The 22,698-nt window shown below is 37.1% G+C and overlaps 1 protein-coding gene across 1 annotated transcript in view; it reads left to right on the plus strand.

Annotated features, from left to right (window-relative positions):
* Positions 1-14,250: 14,250 nt before the first annotated feature.
* Tmem182 (transmembrane protein 182) overlaps positions 14,251-22,698 on the plus strand; it is a 51,784-nt gene continuing 43,336 nt past the window's right edge. Inside the window, exons 1-3 of the mRNA XM_026408613.2 lie at positions 14,251-14,576; positions 14,811-14,910; positions 16,516-16,614. Of these exons, the coding sequence (XP_026264398.1) occupies positions 14,445-14,576; positions 14,811-14,910; positions 16,516-16,614 (331 nt within the window). The 5' untranslated portion in view covers positions 14,251-14,444. The remainder of the gene's footprint in view (positions 14,577-14,810; positions 14,911-16,515; positions 16,615-22,698) is intronic.

Genomic DNA, 22,698 nt, shown 5'->3' on the forward strand with positions numbered 1-22,698 from the left:
TTTTTTTTTTGCTTAGAATTTTGTTATTGAACCATCTGAGATAGATGTATTGACAGGTGAAGTTCATATTTTTCATGATTATTAATTACCCACCAAGGCCACTAGACATAGCTAAGTTGAAATCTATATGCTCCAGAGGATAGGTACACATCATGACCTGGGGGATAATTGTTTACACATGAGAAAAATTGGAAGATTCTGCTAATACATAGTCAGCAGAAACCTTGGAACTATACTGGGAGAGGTTTTTGCAGATATTAGATTAAGAGAGCAGGGAATTTTAAATTAGGTAAAATTCATTAATGGGTACATTCACTAGAGATTCCTGATGTGATATGTTAGCTTGTGCAGCTGGAGGTGGCTCTAATAGCTTGCTTGCTTGGTCGGCTGAATCTTGTACTTAAAGTGGCCTACATTTAATGCAGTTTAGATGCTAGAGTTTTTCTGGCATAATCTGAAGAAAATAACCCAAAATCTTGGGAAGATATGCATGTTATAATGCATTTATCATGTATGAACTGCAGTCTAATCTCCCAAAATATTTCACAAGAAGGCCTCCAAAGCCCTCCCTTCACTAAGGCGTTGAGAAATATGTTGTGGGAGACTTGCTTGCATTCCTGTAAAGGTTTGGGATTTTGCCCTCTTTCCTAGGCCAGGACTATCCATGCATGATACCACTAGTGAGATGAGTTCCTGACTGACAAGAAGGAGATTCTAAGATTATCAGAGACTTGGTGGTAGCATTTAAATTCCAAAGGTAATATGGGCACATTTCCCATAAAGAGCAGCTTGGATAGCCCAGTAATCAGAATGCCTTGATCTACAGGTATTTTTGACTAATTGAGTTGTAACCCTAAGAAGGAATAGGTAGGAGGCTTAAGCTTTATAATAGAAGAAATTCTAGAACTAACACTCCAAACTCTGACTTGATTTGCCACAAAGGAAGAGAATGAAAGTGTTTCCAGTTACCAGCCAAGGGTTAGTATTTCAAGCAGAAGTTTCAAAAGATAATTGTCAGGCCTGCTATAGTAAATCTTTTTTTTTTTTTTTTTTTTTTTTTTTTTAGTCAGGTGATAAATGGAATCTTAATTTAAGCCAATTCACAGTGGGCCCAATTGCTCAATGGATGTCCTCAGTTCCTGAATGTATAATTGGAATTGTATACTTGACAACTGGCAGTGTCCATACCTTAGCTCTCTGACCCATAGGGAAGCTCTATTATAATAGAAAAGCATAAGTAGAACTCTCTAAAATGTCCTTGTAAAGATAGTAAACCAGAAGCTGGAGATGAATGTCATCATCAAAGCCTATAAGAAGCAAAGGTAGCCAGACCTATTCCATCCCGTTTAATTCGTTTGCATGTCCTATGAAGAAGTGAAGTGCATCCTAGAGACTGGGTGTCATTTGTCATGAACATAGTCAGTGGAGACTTCAACTGTAACAACTGGCCTGGCTGATGCTCTTTTTCTTTTTCTTTCTTTTTTTTGTACATACCAATTGGTAAGAGCAAATTGAAAACGAAATTTGCATTTACTTTACACTATCAAGAGCACATATTCAGTTTTGCCTCAGGCCAAGTAAGTTCTTCTGTCTCTTGCTATAAGAAAGTTGTTCACAGACATCTTGATCACCTTAAAAATTCCCAAAACATCCCACAATATATGTCTACTACATTTACAACTTTATACTGGTTGGATCTGATTTGCAAGATATAGAAAGAACTTCAAGTAACTTATTAAGATAAATGCAAACTAGCAGGTGGGAGATGAATCCCACCAAAAATCAGGGCTGTTCACTTTGAAGTTTCTGAAGGATTAAAGATGTGAAGCATATACATGGATCCCTTTCAAGGGGAAAGACAAGCTCCTGCATCATTGTCATTTACCATGAAATAACAGGCATGATGATTGTTAGGGCTGTTTGAGTGATGAAGACAACATATTTCCATTTGATTGTACTACTTCAAGCCAACTAGAATGTTACCAGTAAAGCTGACAGTTTTGCGTGGGAAATTCAGTAAGCGAAGATTCTGCAGCAAGTTCAGGGAACAGTTCAAGGTGCTGTCATAATCAGGGCTCACAATTCAGTATATCCACTTATCTTAAGAATATCTGTGGCAGAACTGGGGTGTAACTTAGTGGTAGAGTGCTTACCTAGCATGCATAAGGACCCAGGTTCAATTCCTAGCACTGTAAAAAAACAAAAAAACAAAACAAAAAAAAAAAACAACCACCCAAACAAACAAACAAAAGTCTATGGCAAATAGGAAAACTGCCTGGTTCCTTTGTCAACACCACTGTGAGAATCATAACACAGATTGCTAAGATGTTATCACAAATATATGCTCTCTTCAGCACATACCTATTATTCTTTTGAATCTTCTAGATTGCTCCCAGGTCTTGGTGGGAACTACACAACTAACAGTGGAACATATGGCCTATGAACTGCATGTTCTCCGAATCTCCTTATTAGTTTCCTATAGCTGCTGTAACAGATTATCACAAACTTGGCAGTTAAAAATAATAAATTTATTTTTTTACAGTATTGACAGAAATCTAAAATCAGTATCACTGGGTTGTAATCAAGGAGTTAGAAGGGCTGTGCTCCTTCTGAAAACTCTGGAGCAGAATGCTTTTCCTGTTTGGTTTAGTTTTGTTGTTTCAGCTTCTGGTAGCTGACAGCCCCCCTTGGCTTGAAGCTTTTTCACTCCAGTCTCTGAGTGAGATCTTCAAAGCTCTCTCTACTCTGTACTCACAGAACCTTCTCTTTTGGGTATGTGTCTTAAGGATTCATGGGTTTGCATTTAAGGACTATCTGAATAATTTAGGATAATCTCCCATACCTTGAACTTTAATCACATCTGAAAATAACTTTAATTTTTCCATGTAAGATAACACTCATAGGCTTCAAGAATTAGAACATGAATATCTTTTGAGGAGCCATTTTTTGTCTCACCATACCCACATAGACATGAGATGGTATGTGTGCATTATTAAATGGAAGATCAATTTTGGGCTATTCTAGAAAGGGAAAATAAATTATTTGTACTTATGGACTAAAGTTTGTAGCTTGATTCAAAATCCTTTAACACTGCTGAGCGCAGTGATGCATGCCTACAATCCCAGTGGATTGGAAGGAAGAAGCAGGAGGATTGCAAATTCAAAGGCAGCTTCAGCAACTTGAGAAGGTTCTGAACAACTTAGTGAGACCCTGTCTTAAAATTTTTAAATATGGGCCGGTAATGTGCTTCAGTGGTTAAATGCCACTGGGTTCAATCCCTTTCAATCCCTGGTACAAAAAAAAAAAAATCCTTCAACACTGAAACCCATTGCAATATCTTCCCACATTCTGTCCTGGCCCATAGCCTCCTTGAGGAGTTCATTATAACCAGCTGACCGAGGAAGACACAAAGTTGAGCCTGGTTTATAAATAGCTATGCAAGGTATTCTTCACCACCTGAAAGTGGGCAGCTGGATTACTACATACTACCCAGAGGCAACTCTGAAAGATAATGGTGAGTAAAAGTATTCCCAGTGGATGGAACTTCAAATGGTGCTTTTTCTTGTCTATTTTATCTATAGTGAGAGATGGACAAAAATAAATTATGCTATTTGTGGACAGTTTCTAACAGGCTGGATGCAACAGATTAGTGACAAGGAAGTCTGCAGAAGTATGTTAATGGATTTTTCAAGGGAGAACAGGAAGTGGAAGATGTTTTTGTCCTATGTGAATGCCCATGAATGCGTTTCCACTGCAGAGTCAGTTCTTAGTGATCAGACAGACAGGACGATGCCCTCTTTGGGTGTCACCACTCACACAATGCTTCTTCAACAAGCAGAGGCTATCTATGAGCTTAACAGTATGGTCCTCTCCTTACTGATGCTATTTCTTTACACCTAATCTGCCAACAAAACAGACCAAAATTGAGATCCTTCTATGCCACCATTTCCTGAAGAAGACTAGTTAGCAACCTGGTAGATACATTAGACCTCCATTATGGAAGGTGCAGTCATTCTCGGTGGAATACACACATATTCTTGATGTGATTTGCCTCCTCTATTCAGAATGCTTGTGACACTGCTACCATTTCTGAGTCACAGAGTACCTTATTCACTATGGCACTTCACAAAACATTGCTCCTGATCAGTGTTCTCATTTAACAGCAAAAGGAGTGAAACAGTGAAATAATGGGCCCATCTATGTTGAATTAACTGATCTTATTCATCATCACCTATGAGAAACTGACCTAACTGAATGGAAGATTGGCTCACTGAAGGTGCAGTTATAGTGCCAGATTGTGATAACACCCTGAAAAGACAGATATGTCTTAAGGTATACAGAATTTGCTTTGAATCAGAAATAATTTATGGTGCTGTCTGTTCAATGGACAGAATACATGAGTTTGAAATCAAGGGGTGAAAGCAAGAGTGCTTCCTTTTAATATCCAGCTAATAATCCACTGACAGAACAATTACTTCATAACCTGAGAATTTTGAGCTCTGCTGGCTTAGAGAGCTAGATCCCAGGGTGGAAATGCTTCCAATAGGAGGTGTAACAAAACTTCTGTTGAATTAGAAGATGAGGCCACCAGTTGGGCATTTTGGAAGAAAGAGAGATGACCCTTCTGATTGGAGTATTTGATTCTGATTACCAAGGAGAAGTTGAGTTGATATTATACAACAGTTGATACATACTGCAACAGTTGATATTATACAAGAGGACTATATCTGGAAAACTATGAAAACAAAATGGTGGAACTATTGAAGAATCACACCCTTCATGAATGAAGGATGCACGTCACTCCATTAACTACAGAAGACCAACAAGTTGATATTTCTGCTGAGTGAAGTATGAAATCAGTGGCAAAAGAAAAAATAGATGTCAACTATAACTGCATGATGTTACAGAATGAGGACTGTAGAAGCTTTGCATATTTTCCTCTTTGTTTATTATGCATATGTATTAACTATTGTCTCCTTCTGAACCTTCATTCAATATAATTTTATATACAGGTAGTTGGAGCTTAACTTTACAATGTAGTATTTAGATAACAATATTCAGTATTCAGAGATTGACTAAATTTAAAGAATAATTAATGTAGCCGACAATGATTACAACTATTGAGACTGTTTCTTTTTGTAAGGTAGAAAAAGTTATTTTTATTTCATAGAATTGAAAGATGTAAATGGAATCTGAGTAATCAAAGGGTGGAATGTGCCAGTTATCACTTTATATGAGAGACTTTGTTTCTCTCGGTTTCAAATATGTCCTTTATTGCCCTGCTTTACACTACTGAAACTGGACCCCGTAAATGCTTCTTATTGAATGGCATGCCAAGTTTTGTCAATAGATGGTGCTAAGGGACACTGCATGAAGAAGGGGCTTCTCTTCCAGCTTCATCTGCTTTGCTCTCTCCTTACTTCTGTGGAGAGTGGTAGCCAGAAGAGTGCAAGACATCCAGTGGTCCTTAATCCCCTGGAGTTTCAGTAGCACCCACGTAGTCAGAAATTTCCCTGGCATCCTAGTCGGTTTCCAAGTCAGCCTCCCAAGTGCCCCAGCAAGTAGTTCCAAGTTATTTCCATAGGCAACCCTGTTGATGACTTCTCAGTGAGTTTTGTCAAGAGAAAGAAAAGATTGTGTACAATAGGCATGATAAAGAAATAAATTTATATTTGAAAAGAAGTAAAACCATCTTTAATCACAGATTACATAGTCTATGTAAAAAATTCTAAGAAATCTACAAAAAATTTACTAAAATTAACAAAGTGATTTGAGTGAGGTTGCAGAATACAAAGTTAGTATAGAATTTTATTCACATGTATTATTAGAAATCAGAGTTTGAGAACAAAACCATCTTTGAAATATTAAATATGGAAAAATAGGACCAAAATGTGCAGAGAGACAATCCTCCTTTGGTCTACTGCCCTACACTTCATGATGGGTATACCAGTATAGCACTGATCTGACCAATCTTTTATTTTCACCAGGTGAATATACACCTTGTGACCCTGAAACATGAGATAATATCTCCCAACTGGTCAAAAAAGAAAGCTTACTGTTTAAAAAAGCAATGGATAAGCCAAGATCTGTCTTCTTCAATTGTAATGCAAAACTCTATGTGTGAGGCATCCATAGGGGTCTACCGCATTGTGCTTATGGGATACGGAGGCAAGGGAAAGCAATACAGATATGCTTGTGTTTGTGCCGATTGCTGTTTCTTGAGTGAGGAAGTTTTTTTTCCTCTGGTCCTGTAATCTCATGTCTTCTTCTGACATCCATGAAATTATAACAGGCTTAGTTTCTAAATAGGTTAAGGTCAAACCAAAGACGCAACAGTGTTCGGCATACTGAAAACTATGAAACATTGCTGACAGATATGAAATTAGACTAAAATAAATAAGTATAACACCAATATGAACTGGAAGATTGCATATGATTAAGATGACCATTCTTATTTATAGCATACCACATTGACAACTTGTTGTTTTATTGGTTAAATATTAAAAGATTTTGCCAAGAGTTTGTAGGACATGAAACAATAATGCACAATTGCATAAGCACTTGGGAAAAGAGTTTAGGATTTCTTAGCAAGTGAAACAAACATCCACCTACCATATGACCCAGTTTTCATACTCCAATATATTTACCAAAGAGATATAAGAGGAGATATGAAACTATATTTTTATACATACATATATTTACTACCCCCAAGCTGGAGACAACCTAAATATTGATCAATAAGTGAATGGAGAAACGAATGTGGCATATCCACACAACTGAGTAAAACCGTAAACAGTTCCTATAACAAGATGGAGACAGGGAGTCCCTAGAGAAAATCCAAAGACAAAGAAAGAGAGAAATAAAACAGAAGTTCTCAAAGACACTAATGTCTCTGACACCTCTACCTGTGAAACTATTCAACACAGTTAAGCTGCTGGTCAGACTAATGTTCAAGCTGTCACTAAAAGCCTAGCTACCTGAGATTCTATTACTCACTACATCATTTCTTCACCAAAAAATTACAACCCATGCTAAGAGACAAGAGAAACAGTCTGAAGACACAAATCAAGCATTAGAGCCAGACTCAAAGATGACACAGGTCTTGAAATGATCAGACAGGGAATTGAAAATAACTACTTACTGTATTAAGGATGCTAATAGAAAAAGATAGATAATATGAAAGAACAAAGAGATAAAATAATCAGATGAAAACTAAGAAAAGGAAATGATAAAAACCAAGAACACTGACAGAAATACAGATTGCTTTTGATGGACTCATCAATAGGTTAGACTCACTCATGGAAAGAATCACAGAATTTTAAGATAGGTCAATAGAAGATTCCCAAACTGAAAAGCAAAGAGAATAATATGATTTTTTTAAAGAATGGAACATTCATATGTGGTGGGACAATTTTGAGAATTGTAAGATAAGCATATTGGATTACTAGATAGAGAAAAAGAGAGAACAATCATTTGAAGTAGTAATGGCTCAGAGTTTTCTAAATTTAATGACAGACGCCAAATCACAAGCTTAGATAGTTCAGAGAACACCAAGCAGGACCCATATCAGAAAATTAACAATGCAGAAAGCCAAAGATAAAGAAAATGCTGAAATAAACCAGAGGACAAAACTACCTATATAGAACTTTACCATCAGATGTACAAGGTTTGAAAAGTGAAACCTACCACCTCATATGGATCTCCTGTGGTTGTAAATAGGATAGTTATGCTTGTTTACTTTTTTCCCTGATGATGTTGTTTCTATCCCAAGGAAATTCTTCCATATGAGTGTTCCTTGAAGAAAGACTTCTTTTTTTCTGGAATCTGGAATATTTTCCCTCTTCTTTTGTCCATCTGTCCAATTTATCACAATAGAACATTTTCCCAAATGTTAGAGTCAAACCCTATGGAAATGATTATTGGTGATTCTTCAAGGTCTTTGCAGGTATTCATGGGTGAATAAAAATTTATTGAATTGGTTTGAACTTAGGTATTGGAATGGGTATCACTGAAACCCATTCTCTCTCAGACTGCAGAAGTATTGTAATGAATTCTTTCAAGAGTTAATGTACTTAAACCCATTAATTTTGTTCTTCCCACAGCTGGCAGCATCAAACCCTTTTACAAAATGAAATAAATGTTTTGGGGGTTGGGGGTACTGGGGACTGAACTCAGGGACACTTGGCCACTGAGCCACATCCCTAGCCCTATTTTGTATATTTTTAAATTTAGAGACAGGGTCTCACTGAGTTTCTTAGTGCCTCACCATTGCTGAGGGTGGCTTTTAACTCGGGATTTTCCTGTCTCAGCCTCCCAAGCTGCTGAGATTACAGGCATGTGCCACCGCACCCAGCATGAAAGATATATATTTTTTTAACATTTATTTTTTTTAGTTAAAGGTGGACACAATATCTTTATTTTATTTTTTTGTGGTGCTGAGGATCAAACCCAGTGTCTCACGCATGGTAGGCAAGCACTCTACCTCTGAGCCACAACCCCAGCCCTGTGAAAGATATTTTTAATATAACTTCCTTTGAGCCATTTCTTGTGAGCCATTTGTGTGATTAACTCTCAATATATTTTTGTTGTTGTTTTGGTAGTGGGTGTTTAGCCCAGGGGTACTTTACCACTGAGCAACATTCCCATCCCTTTTTATTTTGAAACAAGTTTTCACTAAGTTACTTAGGACTTCACTAAGTTGCTGAGGCTGCCTTTGAACTTGTGATCTATCTACCTCAGCCTCTGGAATTGCTAGGATTGCAGGCATGGCACAGCCGTAACTTTTGATTTACTGGAGAGTAAACTGCCTAAATTCATGAAGCAAATGAGCCTGCAGATTTTGATACAGTTGTGTTCAGTATAAGCTATTCATCAAGACCTTCATACTACAGTACTAAACATATTAGTTAGGGCTATTCCACATCTTATGCCATGAAAACAGCAAATCCCTGCTCTGCAATATTTTTAATGTACAAAAAGCTCAACGACTGATCATGTAGCACTGTAGAATGCAAATTTTATCTGTGGCCAGCAGATGGCAGTGTTCAAACCTATTCTATACAAATGGATAAGATTGGTAGTTCAGTTTAACCATCTACAGAATTGAACAAGATTTTAGGGATGCAACAGAAAACAAAAATAATAAGAACCACTTCTTACCCCCATAAAGTTTATCTATCATTCTTGCACCATATGTAAGACTAAAAGATCTCTGAAAATGTCTCAAAATGCTTGTGATGTGGCAGTGTGGTCATATTGGTTAGTTGGGAGGTGGAAGAGTAAGAGGATGTCTAGGATGTAAAACAGGAAGCTAAGATTAACAGCATTGATAGAGGGGCAGAGAATGTGGGTCATAGTAAGAATCTGTTTAAATGATGTTCATAGGAAAGTGATTTAGGGTCATCATAAGTTTGGTCATCATAGGGTCATCACTAAGTTTACAGTCGTATGTCTCAGACCTGGACACCATCACTTATCTGTAACCCCTGGGTACAGATGTGTTTAGATCTCAGAATTTGGAGGGATTTTAGAAAAATAGCCTGATGCATATACTATATGCTACCTAACACTATACACTTGCAGTGGTAGTTGGGGAGCCCTCTCATCAGACCTTCTTATTTATGAATAAAATATAGGAGAATCCACATTACAGTTCATATGCAGCCTCGTATTCATCAGATATGTGGTGCTAAAAGCTTTAGATTTCAGAGACTTTTAGGTATTGGATTTTTGGATAGTGTGAACCTATAATATCACATGAACAAAAGAATGTACCCTGAAATTAAAAAAAAAAAGTCTCAGTTTTCTTTTGTATACCATCCCAATATTCTGGAACATAGAGTCCATAAGAGTTTGATTTTATATTTGTTTTTGATTTTATATTTGCTTAGAAAAAGGAATCCTATCTTATTAACTGCTTAGTTTTGATTTTCAGCATATCTACTGATGATCTATAATTTATCTATCTACATACACATGTGCAAATACATGCAGAGTTAATTTAACAAAGAGGCCTTGGATCAAAGCAGGAGAAGTCTTCCAATGTTTATGGTCCTGCAACCTTTTGGTTGTCACATTTAACATGTGAAAATCAAGGGAGAAATTTATCATCCTACCTTGGAATGTTTGACTTTTTAACTTTTATTTTTTTAATTTTAAAAAATCAGACTTAAAAACTATCTCCACCACAATTTCTCTAGGTGACTAGAGATTCCAGAAGGGGAATTATTTCCAGGAAGTGAGGAGGATCTCCAAATGAAATTATGGCAGTAGAGCTCATCAGGATGGTGGAGGAAGGGAGGGTTGACCAAAGAGTTCCAGGAGCTTACCCAATGGAGAAACCAAGTAGAAGGGGTATTTTGGGTAGTAGTCTTCTAACACCTGAATTCAATAAACTGTCTCTGTTGACTTGCTTCATTCTACTCTTTATCTCTTTCTCAAAAGCATTTGAAGCCCCTTACATAAATATGTAAGATAGCAAATCAAACATGTGTGTGAAAGAGACCAGGTAGACAGGAGGGGAATCCAGGAAGTCAGAGAAAAAGCTGGACACTGCCATTTGTACATTTGCTGCTGGGTTTTCCAGGTACCACAGCAAAAAGTGAAAAACTCTGTATATGAAAATACCACCTGTTGTCCTCCAGAACACACCACATTCCTCTCTTAACGCAAGTGGTACTTTACAAAAATGTTTATTAAATGAATCAAGATTTATAGTGTCTTTAATATTATAAATAACAGTAGTGCTCTGAGGAAAGTCAGCTTCTTTTTAGCACTTGGAAATTTCCCTCTTGGCTTTTCTCCAAATGGAGATATCATAGAAGTAGGGACCATGGTCCCTAATAACATCTTTTAGAATCATGGAGCAATTGTCATATGCAGCTTTCATTCATTTGTTCATTCATTATTTAACTGGTTTGTTCATTGAACAACCATTTGACCCAATTTGTTTCAAGACATATGAATTCAACAACTATCAACCGGGTGCACACCTCTAATCCCAACTACTCAGGAGACGGAGGCAGGAGGATCAGCAAGTTCAAGGCCAGCCTCGTCAACATGGTAAAACACTGTCTCAAAATAAATTAAAAGGCCTGGGATGTAGCTCAATGGTAGAGCACTTGCTATGTAAGGCCCTATTTTCCATCCCCAGTATCAAGAAAAAAAAAAAAGCTGTGTAGAAGAGGGAGAGTTTAAATAAACAAATATAAAAATGTGGCAGAGCTTGTATAAGGGTCTTCTTGTAGAGTGCTGCTGTTAATACCTAGAAGCATAAGTTGCAAAGGGTAGAAAGTTACTAAATTCTTGTGAGTGCATTAATGAGGTAGATGGAAAGGAAATAACTTCATTCAGTTGGGGGCAGAACACAGGGAGATTTGGGGAGCTGCTGGTGGCCCAGGGGCTAGGGTGATGTTCATGAATGGGTGTGGGAAGGCTGGAGACACCTTGTGTCATTAGTTTGATAAATAGATCTTAGTCCCATCTCAAATGCAATAAATGGGAGTTTTATTGTATTTTTATTTTGTTAACTTCTTTGTCCAGAATGATCTTCAGCTGATGGCAGGATAGAAGACAACTCTCATAGGAAGAGGCAGCAACTCCTTTGACATAGGTGACCTCATTATATATTCTCAATAAACCCCCCCAAACACTGGTTCCATTTTCCATAAAACTGAGAGCTGGAGAGTTGATTTGCTGAAGATCACTCATCTAGGCATTGGCGGGGCTACATTCCTTCCTGGAAGCTCCGGGGGAATCTGCTTCCCTTCTGCCTCCAACTTCCAGGCACTGTCTCCTCTCTCCTTTGCCTATGTCCTCCTCCTTCCACCCTCAATCAGCAACTCCTGACCTTTTGGGGTTGTCACATTTTTTTTTTCTCTGATTGTTCTGCTAGCAGAGGTTCTCTGCTTTTTTGCTTAAGGATTCATGTGATTAGTCAAGGCCTGCCATGATGTTGCCATGTCAGTTATGTATTTGCAAAGCATATGACTGTGTTTAGGATTAGGGCATGGACATCTTTGGAAGTCTGTGATTCAGGTCATCATAGCATGGAAATTAGAAAGGTAGTGGTATTAGTTTGTTGGATTATTGCAGTGAACGCTTATATTTTTAAGTTGCCTTGGCATCTACCTCTAAGAATAAATTTAGCTTTCTCATCACCAGAAACAGGTATCCATGGCTCTTAACAGTTTTTAATTCTACACCACACCCAAATGGCTCAAGCTGATGGCCAGAGGTAACAATTCAGAGGCATCTCTCCTGCCTTGCTGGCTGCACTTCCCACTTTTGTGCCACTTCTTTAAAAGAAGTATTTAGATATATGTCCATGCATTTCACCTGTCAGACAGCATGGTTGCCTACGTCCAGGTCCAGTGCCTCTGGCTTTAAACTTACCAATCACAGCTCCCTGAAGGAAATCTGTTTGGATGAGGGTCTGGCCCCAGCAAAGGAGTGGGCCCACAAGTGTGTCTCTCAATCTGCCTGTGTCTTGGCTTCTGGTGGTTACTAGAAGCAGCAGCAGCAGCAGCCAGATTCATTCAAAACAACCATATCTAGAATATTTCATGATGCCTCACTTTGATCAAGTGCTTGAGAATTGTAGGAAAGAACCAGAAAAGACAGATATGGAATTATGTCCATGAAAAAGATATGTCAAGGAACCGAATGCTTAACATTTAAAAAAAAAAAAAGACCATATGAGGAGTGGATGCTTATCATTTCAAGTTGGAGTGGGATCAGGACAATGGGTTAAGGAGGCATGAGATGATTATAAAATATCTTCAAGTTCTGTCCCACAACAGAGGATTTAAACTTGTGCAGTCTATTCTCAGAGGGCAGATCAGGACCAATACTCTGCAAACTCCTATGATAAAAAGTTTGGCACAATTTTTGGCAGGACATGTAACAAAGCAGTATTACCATTATTGGTGTTCTTAAATGGTACAGTCTAGAATTGCTATAGCTGAATGGTATGGAAAGTCTTATGAAAAAGTTTTGAGCATCAGATGAGGGATCATTTCAGATCAGCTTTCAAATTCAATTTAACCCCTACAGTTACTGAGTCTATGGCTAGGATTTCACTCCTGGCTTTTGAACACTTCTAGTTGTATATAAGTGGAAATGAACAAGGAATGAAAGGGGGGAGGTGTTCAAGTGAACATACTATGCATTTCTTCTTCAAAATACTGATGCATTTGCTACTGAGGAGGACAGCACTAGGCATACTTCCTAGGGATTTTTGGCCTTCGACAGAATCCATCATAAGAGTTCATCCTATGCCCACAAAAAGGGGATGCTGTGTAAATGGTTGTTTGCATTCAGATGCCTCCTGAAAATATTGAGTGGTCTGTGCAATTATTGAGAAACAATATTGTCCCCAGCCAGAGGGATAGTAGAGAATCACAAATAGCACACAGATATTTTAAAAAGAACACTCTCTGGCATATTCAAATGTGAACACCAAACAAACAAATGAACTAGGAACAGGTAAGACTTTAAGAAAATGTAGATGCATTGCATTGGGTGGTCCATATGGGCATTTAGTGTGACTTGTATATTGAGGAAGTTAGATATTTGAAATGGAAGAAGAAAATTTAAAAAAAAATAGACCAGATCATTTCATCTTATTCCTGAAGACAATCATTATTTTGAGTTTTTTTTTTGTTTGTTTGTTTGTTTTTACCAGTTCACTTTGGGGATGATTGTTTGGATTCACTTACATCAGTTCTATGAGCTTCTATAGAAAGTGTTGTTTTTATGTCATTATGTGGATGCTGCTTAAGAGTATTTCTTTAATATTTTTCAAGGCATACCTACATTTTAAAATCATAAACCGAAACAAAAATTATTTTCTATCTCAGAAATATCCACAGAAATTAAGAGGTTAGTTAGAATTTCAGTTGTATTTCAGAGAAGTCTCCATCATTCCTTTTAGCTGCGATTTATGTATCTTCCAGGAGAATCTGAAGTGTCTTTGAAGTTGTAATGGTCATTCTAGACTAAGAGGAGCTTGTTCTGACACTTAAGTTTTGTGTCCAATACGGTCAATGACTTCATAGTCTTTCCATCTTCTTTCCACTTCTGCGGGTTCCCCTACAGCAATAATTCGAATCCAAGCCAGCTCCTGATACGCTTTCTCTGTAGTCAGGGGAAGGTCAGCTATTTTTTGATCCCCATGGGAGAAAAGACAGCTCCTCAATCAGTATCTTAAAATAACCAGTCATTCTCAGCTGCCGGGTTGGAGTCCTTCCAGCGGGGACCAAAGGGAATTCAAATCCACGGGCTGGGTCTAAGGAGAGAAGCCACCAAAACATGAACTAGAACTGGCTTCTTGGGAAGATCTTGCATCCTCAAAGATCTTATTCTTTCTTTTTTTATTGTTGTTGAGAAGCTACGTGTCTGCCCTACTGCATTTTCTTATTTAAAAGGAAACCAGTGGACTGAAAATGAGACTAAATATTGCCATCTTCTTCGGGGCTCTCTTCGGAGCTTTGGGGGTTTTACTGTTTTTAGTGGCTTTTGGATCGGACTACTGGCTTCTGGCAACAGAAGTGGGAAGGTGTTCAGGTGAACACAATGTGCGTTTCTTCTTCAAAATACCGATGTATTTGCTAGAGAGGAGGACAGCACTATGCATCCTCTTGAAGTCAGAGAATAGCAGTGGGGTGTCTTTCTGTATAGAAGAGATCTGTAGGAAGCTACTGGTCATCATTACAGGGGAAAGAAGACATTTCTTCAAAATTTTCTGGATGCAGGAATTTTGATTATATTCTGTGAGTCTATGGCAAGTTACTGCTTTTGTTTCCTTACAGATAGAGAATATCACTTTCCACCATGAAGGATTCTTCTGGAGATGTTGGTTTAATGGGATGGTGGAAGAAAATAACTCCAACATCTGGAAGTTCTGGTACAGTAAGTACAATTTAGCTTTATTTCACCCCTTGTCTATGAAACAAAAAAGCAGGCTGTTTCCTATTTAGTACATATCCCTTACGAAAGTACTGGATTCTTGATTATAAAATCTCAATGAGATGTTTTCAAGGGTCCCAAAGAGAAATATCTGTAGGAATAATTATTTTATTTTCTACCATAATTTAGGAATCTGAATACTTATGGAAAAATGGAGGTATCTGCTGTTGCTCTGCTCACATTTAAAATACACTAACTCTAACAAACAGAACAGATATTATCTACAGTGTTCCTTTTCAAGTGTCTATTTCTATGTTGCAAATAAATGTTCTTTTGGGGGGTGCTATAAACACGTGAAATCTCAAATGTAAAAATTCAGAAATAATGGTATTATTTTATATTCATAGCTTCAAAGTTTTTAAAAAAATGTCTTTTTTTATGTAATGAAACTTAATTACCAGCAGTGGCAGATGAAAGCTTTTTCATTTGGTCTTCACCCAAGTTTGTAGGCAATATCAAGAAACGGTTTGCTTTTGATGTTTTCATTCTTGTATAGAAACTTTAAAGTTCCCTTTTGAAGTCAAGTAACTTTCTAAGACAATGATGCACTCTTTCAACTGTATTCCTTATACTCTAATAATCTTTGAAAATCAATTCATTGACAATAGCTAGCATTTATTTTATTGTCTCCCACAATGAAAGATTTGTTTATTAGCCTAAAGCCTATTGAGGGTTGAAATTGTTAGTGTGCTTATCAAATACTCCTGTGAAAAATCAAAGTGTGTATTTACACAGTAGTCAAGGTTACAGAATATATAATAAGACCATAAGGTCACTGAAGACTTAAGCTGATGGCACGTTGTTATATACAAAAGGAACAAAGTAGACATGAAGTGGCCTTTTGAGAGGAGTGCCTGCACTGTCCTGCAGAGCATTTGGGGCTGGAGAATAAGCCTGCAAATTGCCCATGGAAACTTTTTAGACCCTAATAAAGCGGAGCAAGTCAGAATGTGCAAGAGGAAGATTTTGCCAGAGACGTAGAGAAAGAAAGAACATATTCCTCCTCCTTACATTACACACAGTGATATTTTTTCAGACAACATAAATTTCCTTCATGTGGTTTCCTCAAATGCTAAAAATTTATTTGAATCATTAACTTGGATGATCTATCATTTGTATCTTTTCTGTAAAATAGAATGGGTGTAGAAAAATTATATTAATTGGAATTCATCTAAGTTATATCTAATTTTATTAGATTTTTTTAAGTTGCTTTTGAATACCTATTATGTTAGGCATTATGCTAGGTATTGGGGAACATGTGAAAACAAATGAAACATAATGCCTTCGATTTTAAGGTGTTACAAAGGGCATTTATTTCATTAAATTATGTCATGCAGCTAGATGTTCTAGATCAGTCTAACTTCCAGGTCCCCTGTGCTAATCGGTAGAGGTTTTGTTTCTCATACAGCAAGTCTGTGCATTTGTTGATGGAACCGACAGTCTCACTGTGCTTATATACCCCTGGCCCCATATTTCTGCTCCATTGGCGAAACGTGTCATCTCAGCGCCTCTCAATAACTAATAGCATTGATGTGCTTTTCTTCCTAGCCAATCAGCCGCCATCCAAGAACTGCACACATGCTTACCTGTCACCGTACCCCTTCATGAGAGGCGAGCACAACTCAACTTCCTACGACTCTGCCATTAGTAAGTACCCCACACTCCACATGCCTCTAAAAGTAACTTAACCTTCTGTTGTGAAATTTTTGTGAGAAATTTAAAAATAACTTAATACTTATAATTCTAATACTTTACCTCATATTAATCTTTTAAATGTTAAAATACATTATCTTAACACATTGTTTATAATTTTAATACGACATAAGTTTCATCTAAAAACAGAGCAATTTTGCCAGGCATAGTGGTGCACACCTGTAATCTCAGCTACTTGGGAGGCTGAGGCAGGAGGATTTCAAGTTAGAGGCCGGCATGGCAATTTAGTAAGACCCTGTCTCCAAAACAAACAAACAAAAAATAGGGCAGGCTGGGGATGTAGTTCTGTGGTAGAGTGCTGTCCTGGTACCTCTAAATAAATAAATCAAATCAAATTAATAAACAAAAGCAGAACTATTTTGATTCACTTTTTGCATATAAAAATAATGTGGTTTTCAATATGAAGACAATGATGGATGTTTCTAAGAAGCCTAAGAGCTTAACTGACCTAAAACTAGTCTTATAACTCAAAATATTATAATACACATACTATTTTTTTTAATTTTGGTACCAGGAATTGAATTCAGGGGCACTTGATTATTGAGCCATATCCCCAGCCCTATTTTGTATTTTATTTGGAGACAGGGTCTCACTGAGTTGCTTAGTGCCTCAATTTTGCTAGGGCTGGCTTTGAACTCACGATCCTCCTGCCTCAGACTCCAGAGCCACTGGATCATAGGTGTGCAACACCATGCCAAGCTACAAAGTTTTTAAGACATATGAGAATATGATTATTTTATTGTGTTCATATAAAATGACTGAACTCTTTAGAGTGTGATATCCCACAAAAGATAGATAATCAAGCAGTCTTAACTGGAAGACATATTAGAAACATTTAGCTTTCAGTAACTAAAACCAAGGGTTTATACCAACTATCAATGCCATACACAAGGCCAAAGAGTACGTGCTTGTCAAAAAAAATACCTAATATATTTAATTCTCTGCATAAACTGAAATAGAGCTCTCTGGAGATAGAGAACCAACTGAATATTTATGCAGTTGTTCTGCCATATCCTTGGTGGACAGGTCTTCTGCAGATACCCAAATCTCTGGATGCCCAAGTCCCTGTATGTAAAATGGTATAGAATTTACATATAACCTGCACCCATCCTCCTGTTTATTTTATACTCTAGATGACTTATAATATCTAATATAATGTAAATGCTATGTAAATAGTTGCTATGTAGTATTGTTTATGGCATAATGACACAAATAAAAAGTCTGTACATGTTCAGTACAGACACAATATTTTTCTGAATATTTTCAACCAGTGGCTGGTTAAATCCATATATGTGGAGTCTCCAGATATAGAAGACTGACTGCATGTGTGTAAGTGTGTGTGTGTGTGTGTGTGTGTGTGTGTTTGTGTGTGTTTACATGCAAAAAGAGAGGAAAAGGAAGGGGTAGAGAAAATTGGAATAATTTGTTTATCTATCTATCAAACTATCTATCTATCTATCATCTATCCATTCATCTATATATTTAATGAGAGGTTGGTTTTAAGGATTTGGCTCATGCGATTGTGGGTCCTGGCAAGTCTGAAGTCTGCTGAGCAAGCTGGCAGGCTGGAGATTCAGATAAGAGTTGATGTGGCAGTCTCGAGTCTGAAGCCTCGAAACTCCAGCAGAATTTTTATGTTGCAGTCTGGTGGCTGAATTCCTTCCTCCTGAGGAAAACTTTGCTCTTCAGGCCTTTGACAAATTGGATGAGGCTCACCCACATTATGGAGAATAATCTGCTTTGCTCAAAATGAACTGATTATAAATGCTAATCAAATCTAAAAATACCTTCCTGGAAACATCTAGCTTAGTGTTTGACCCAACCACGGGGCACCGTAGTCTAACCAAGTTGACACATAACATTTACCATCCTAGAACTTAGCACATAGTGGATTCATCTGTTTTTCCAAGTTTGTCAAATAAGCATTTCCATACATTGTAATTTCACTTCGTGTTTGTCAAAGATCTTGCCTTTATCATATTAACATGACTCTTTAAGAAGTGGGTTTGGGGTCTGGAGGAAAAAGAGATGAGGTGACCTGCTTGTGCACCGAGGATTCTTGGGTTCAGAAGACTGCTGGCCTTCAAGTGTGAGGTGTGAGTGTCCCTTCCCATTACAAGCACACCAGGCATCTCACCCACACTTGTCTGGACCCTGTCTCATGTAGAATGTGGATGATCTTACTGCTGTGAAAAGAGATGGTGGTATAGGAAAGAGTGGAAAAAACTACTTTTGGTTTATGGAAAAATTACAAAGAAGGGGTCCCCTTCCAGATATTCTTTCTTTTGTAAAAGAAACTCAGAAGTCATGCAGGGATGACTTTCCAGAACACAAGGTATTTGCATTAATATAAGTATTGACATTGTTTTTCATCTGTTGAGGTCCTTCTATGAGCCATGTATTATTGACACTATATATTTTTAAAAGAATCTACATATTTGAAAATTCTGTACCTCAAAAAGGATAGTGGAGAAGTAGAAAAACAAGGTAACATAATCTATGCATAATAATTATGATGGAGATGGATAGTAAATACATGTCAGAGAAATTACACTGCAATTACACTTAGAATTATTATGTAGCACTGCATATAATTACTGTGTCATTTTTTGGATCTAGTGACAAAACCATTTCCAATTTTTTTTAAATTATCAAACTCTTCTTTGGCATACATATTGTAACTCCTTATTCACTTTAAGCTACTTTATCAGAAACTTTAAATAAAAATGACTGAGATGTGCAATACAGGTCCTATGAGAAGTAATACAAGAGTTTCTTATTTCCTCATAATAATGTACAAAGATCTCTAATGTTAGTATGCTCTGTGTTTTTCCTTGTTTCCTGTATCTAAGAGAATGACAGATTTTTTTAAAAAAAATTGTTTTAATTATTGATGGACCTTTTTTAAAAATTCATTTATTTATATGTGGTGTGAGAATCAAATCCAGTGCCTCACACAACATGTGAGGCAAACACTCTACCACTGAGCCACAACCCCAGCCGAAGAATGACATAGCTTTAACTAATAAAAGTATTCTACCTGACTTTTCTGAATGCATTTCCTAGTTAATGAGACTACATAGTCTTCAATACACTCCACAGCTACTACTTAGCTTTATGTAGCTTCATAATTATCCAGCATTGTATGCTTACCAAGTTATTTTCAGTAAGTTGCAAGTATTTTTTATGAAATCTGATGTATTATGACCCAGAACATTGTTGGCAAAACTATCCTGTATTTTCCTGAGCTTTTACAATACACGTGTCAGTGACAAATTCAGTGAAAATAATATCATGGTCTTTGATTGTTTTTTGAACGCTTATTTTTATTCTTTCAGAGTGTCAGAGGACAGTACTGATGGCATCAGTAACTGAGACTTGGAGAAAGCATGAGACCCCTTCACACAGTTGATTATTGGTAGAACCGAAGGCAAAGATTCAAGTCTCTGGTCTTATTTCAATTGACAATCTTATAAACTCCAGTAAAGGAAAAGACTGAAAGCATTGCTCACTTGTAAGAAGTGTAATTCTTCTATTTGTATCTCAATCAAAAACCAAATTAAACCCACATCGGCTTTTTTCTGCCTTTCTATCTGCACCTGACCTGTGTATATGCTCAGGTCTAATTCACTATTTCCTTCAATTATTCTTTTTTAACTCTTAAATACACATTCTGAAATCCAGTTTTTCTCAACTATAATTATTTGAATGATTGGCCAAGACTAGGGAGAGTGGCCTAATTCTCAGAATTGTCTGTGACACAGGCTTACTATTTCAAAGTCCCTTAAATCATTCTATTACCTTTTGAGATTTCTTAGCCTTTAGATTTTCTGGTTTATTTTTTTGCTTCCATTCAGTCATAGTTCACTTTTTTGGTATCATTTGGTAATGATATACTGGACATAAATTAATTTTCAAGATAATTCAACCCTGAGGGAATTAATTTCCCCTTTCTTGGGGTTCACATAATCTCTGACACTCTGCTCCCCACATATCAAAGTGCTGTTAGCTTAGCTGTAATTGTTCACCTTAGATTCTTCATTATTTCTTCTAGCTCCCGAATGGCACAGAAGGTAACCTATTTGTAGTTTTATCCCTAGGACTTAGTTTTAGTACCTGGTAATTGAGAGATACTTAAAAATTTGTGTAGAATAGCTTTAAGCAAAAAAAAAAAAATTGCATTTCATATTTTCATCAATAAGACACTTAAATTTTAGGTTTTATTTCAGGTGGAAAATTTTAGAAACTTAATTGTATTGTAATATTTTTTTTTCAAGAGAGGACAGTGCTGGGGATTGAATCAGGGCCTCATACATGTTCTACCACTAAACCACAAACCTGCTCTAATTTTCTCACTAAGCCACATGTATTGAACATAATTTCACTTTTTCTTGGCAGATTGAAACACACACACAGCTAGCTGCCCTAGCCTTTGAGTTCTGCAAATTCAGTGTTTGTCTCTGTCTTCAAGGCCTTTTTGCATTCTAAGACCTTCCCACAATGAAATTCTTGTTTTTGTATCCCATCCTCCCTTCATTTCTTTAAACAGGTTTATTCTTTTGCTAATTCAAGTTCAAACCTCAGTGTTCAGAGGAAGGCTCCTTTCCTGTCCCTCAACCCCACTTACATATGGACTAGATCAGCTTCTCCTTTATGAAAACATTTTTTCAGATAATTTATACAAAATATTTTAATTATTTATTTGCATAATTACTGTGCTCATGTATTCTATTTGCAATTCAGTCTAAATTCCATGAGGATGGTAGTCTCATGTGACCAGCACACTGCTGTATTGTACCCACTCTAGGCTAAACTCCCAGTGAATATTTTGGGGAATTCTCCATTATTATACTGCATATGCCCAAGTATATATTGATGTGTGGAAGATTCCTTGAACATTTTACAAAATGATCCCATATTTCTCACACATTGATTTTTGCATGCTTTGTAACTTTTGGTCTTTAGCATTGTTTCCACCTTTCAGTTGTGTTTTATTTTTATTGCCAGTGTTTGTTTATGCATCTAGTTTTCTTTCCCAGTCTTTCCTTTTTTTCACACTTATAGAAATTGTAAACTGATGGGAAGAGTGGGAGACTAGCAGGAGGAAGATAGTGAGTGTGATATTAGTCAGCAATGCATTAGGCTGCAAGTAAGAGAAAACACAAATAGTAGCTAGAAAATAAGGACTACTTGGGTCCCACAGCAAGAAGATCGGATGCAGCTGCCATAGTGGTGCTCTCAGGGACCCTGGCCATCTTTGGCAAGAGGACAGTCATCTTCATGCTTTATTAGTGTCAAGGTTGCTAGAATTTTCCAGTAGGATTCTGTCAGTGTTTTATTTATCAGAGTGCTGATGGATGCTGCCACATGTCCTCAGGCTGGGACATAGAAGAGGAGAAGGAAGAACAGCTGGGAGTGAGTGTGGAGTGAATCAGCTGGAAGAATCCTCCTCAGGGGACAGGATGATAGCCTTGCCAGAAAATAATCAGGGGTTGAACAGGGTGTGAGAACAAAGAGGAGAGGGGAATAATAGACATAAATGATACTTGAAGTGTTAATGAGTGAAATTTGGTAGCCAAATGCAAGAAAGCTTGGGAAATCTAGGGTAGAACTCTTTTGAAGAAGGGGTCATTCAGTTTAAACAACATACACTAAAAGGTAATGTAGTGACTTACCTCCAAAGGATCAGTCATATTTTAGTATTGTTTCTTTCCAGTCCTTTTTATGTGAAGAGTTGTAGTCATTATACATACTGATGTGTATCTTGCTTTTGTGTTTTTATGTTAGCAAACATTTCCCCATGTTTCTGCTGGTTTCTCAAATTTTCCGTAACAGCTGGTATTCCCAGATTAAAAATAATTTTGTGTCTAATATATTTCAAAATTTTTATTAATGTTTCAGGTAATATTTCCAGAAGGATGAATGGTGAATCCAAAGATAGAAATGGGTTTTCTTTGTTTCTGTACCAGGTTGTTTTCCAACTGGTACTTGTTGGAAATGTACCAACAGTACCAATTG

Source organism: Urocitellus parryii, chromosome 12 (genome assembly GCF_045843805.1).
Source record: "Urocitellus parryii isolate mUroPar1 chromosome 12, mUroPar1.hap1, whole genome shotgun sequence".
Classification (NCBI taxonomy): domain Eukaryota; kingdom Metazoa; phylum Chordata; class Mammalia; order Rodentia; family Sciuridae; genus Urocitellus; species Urocitellus parryii.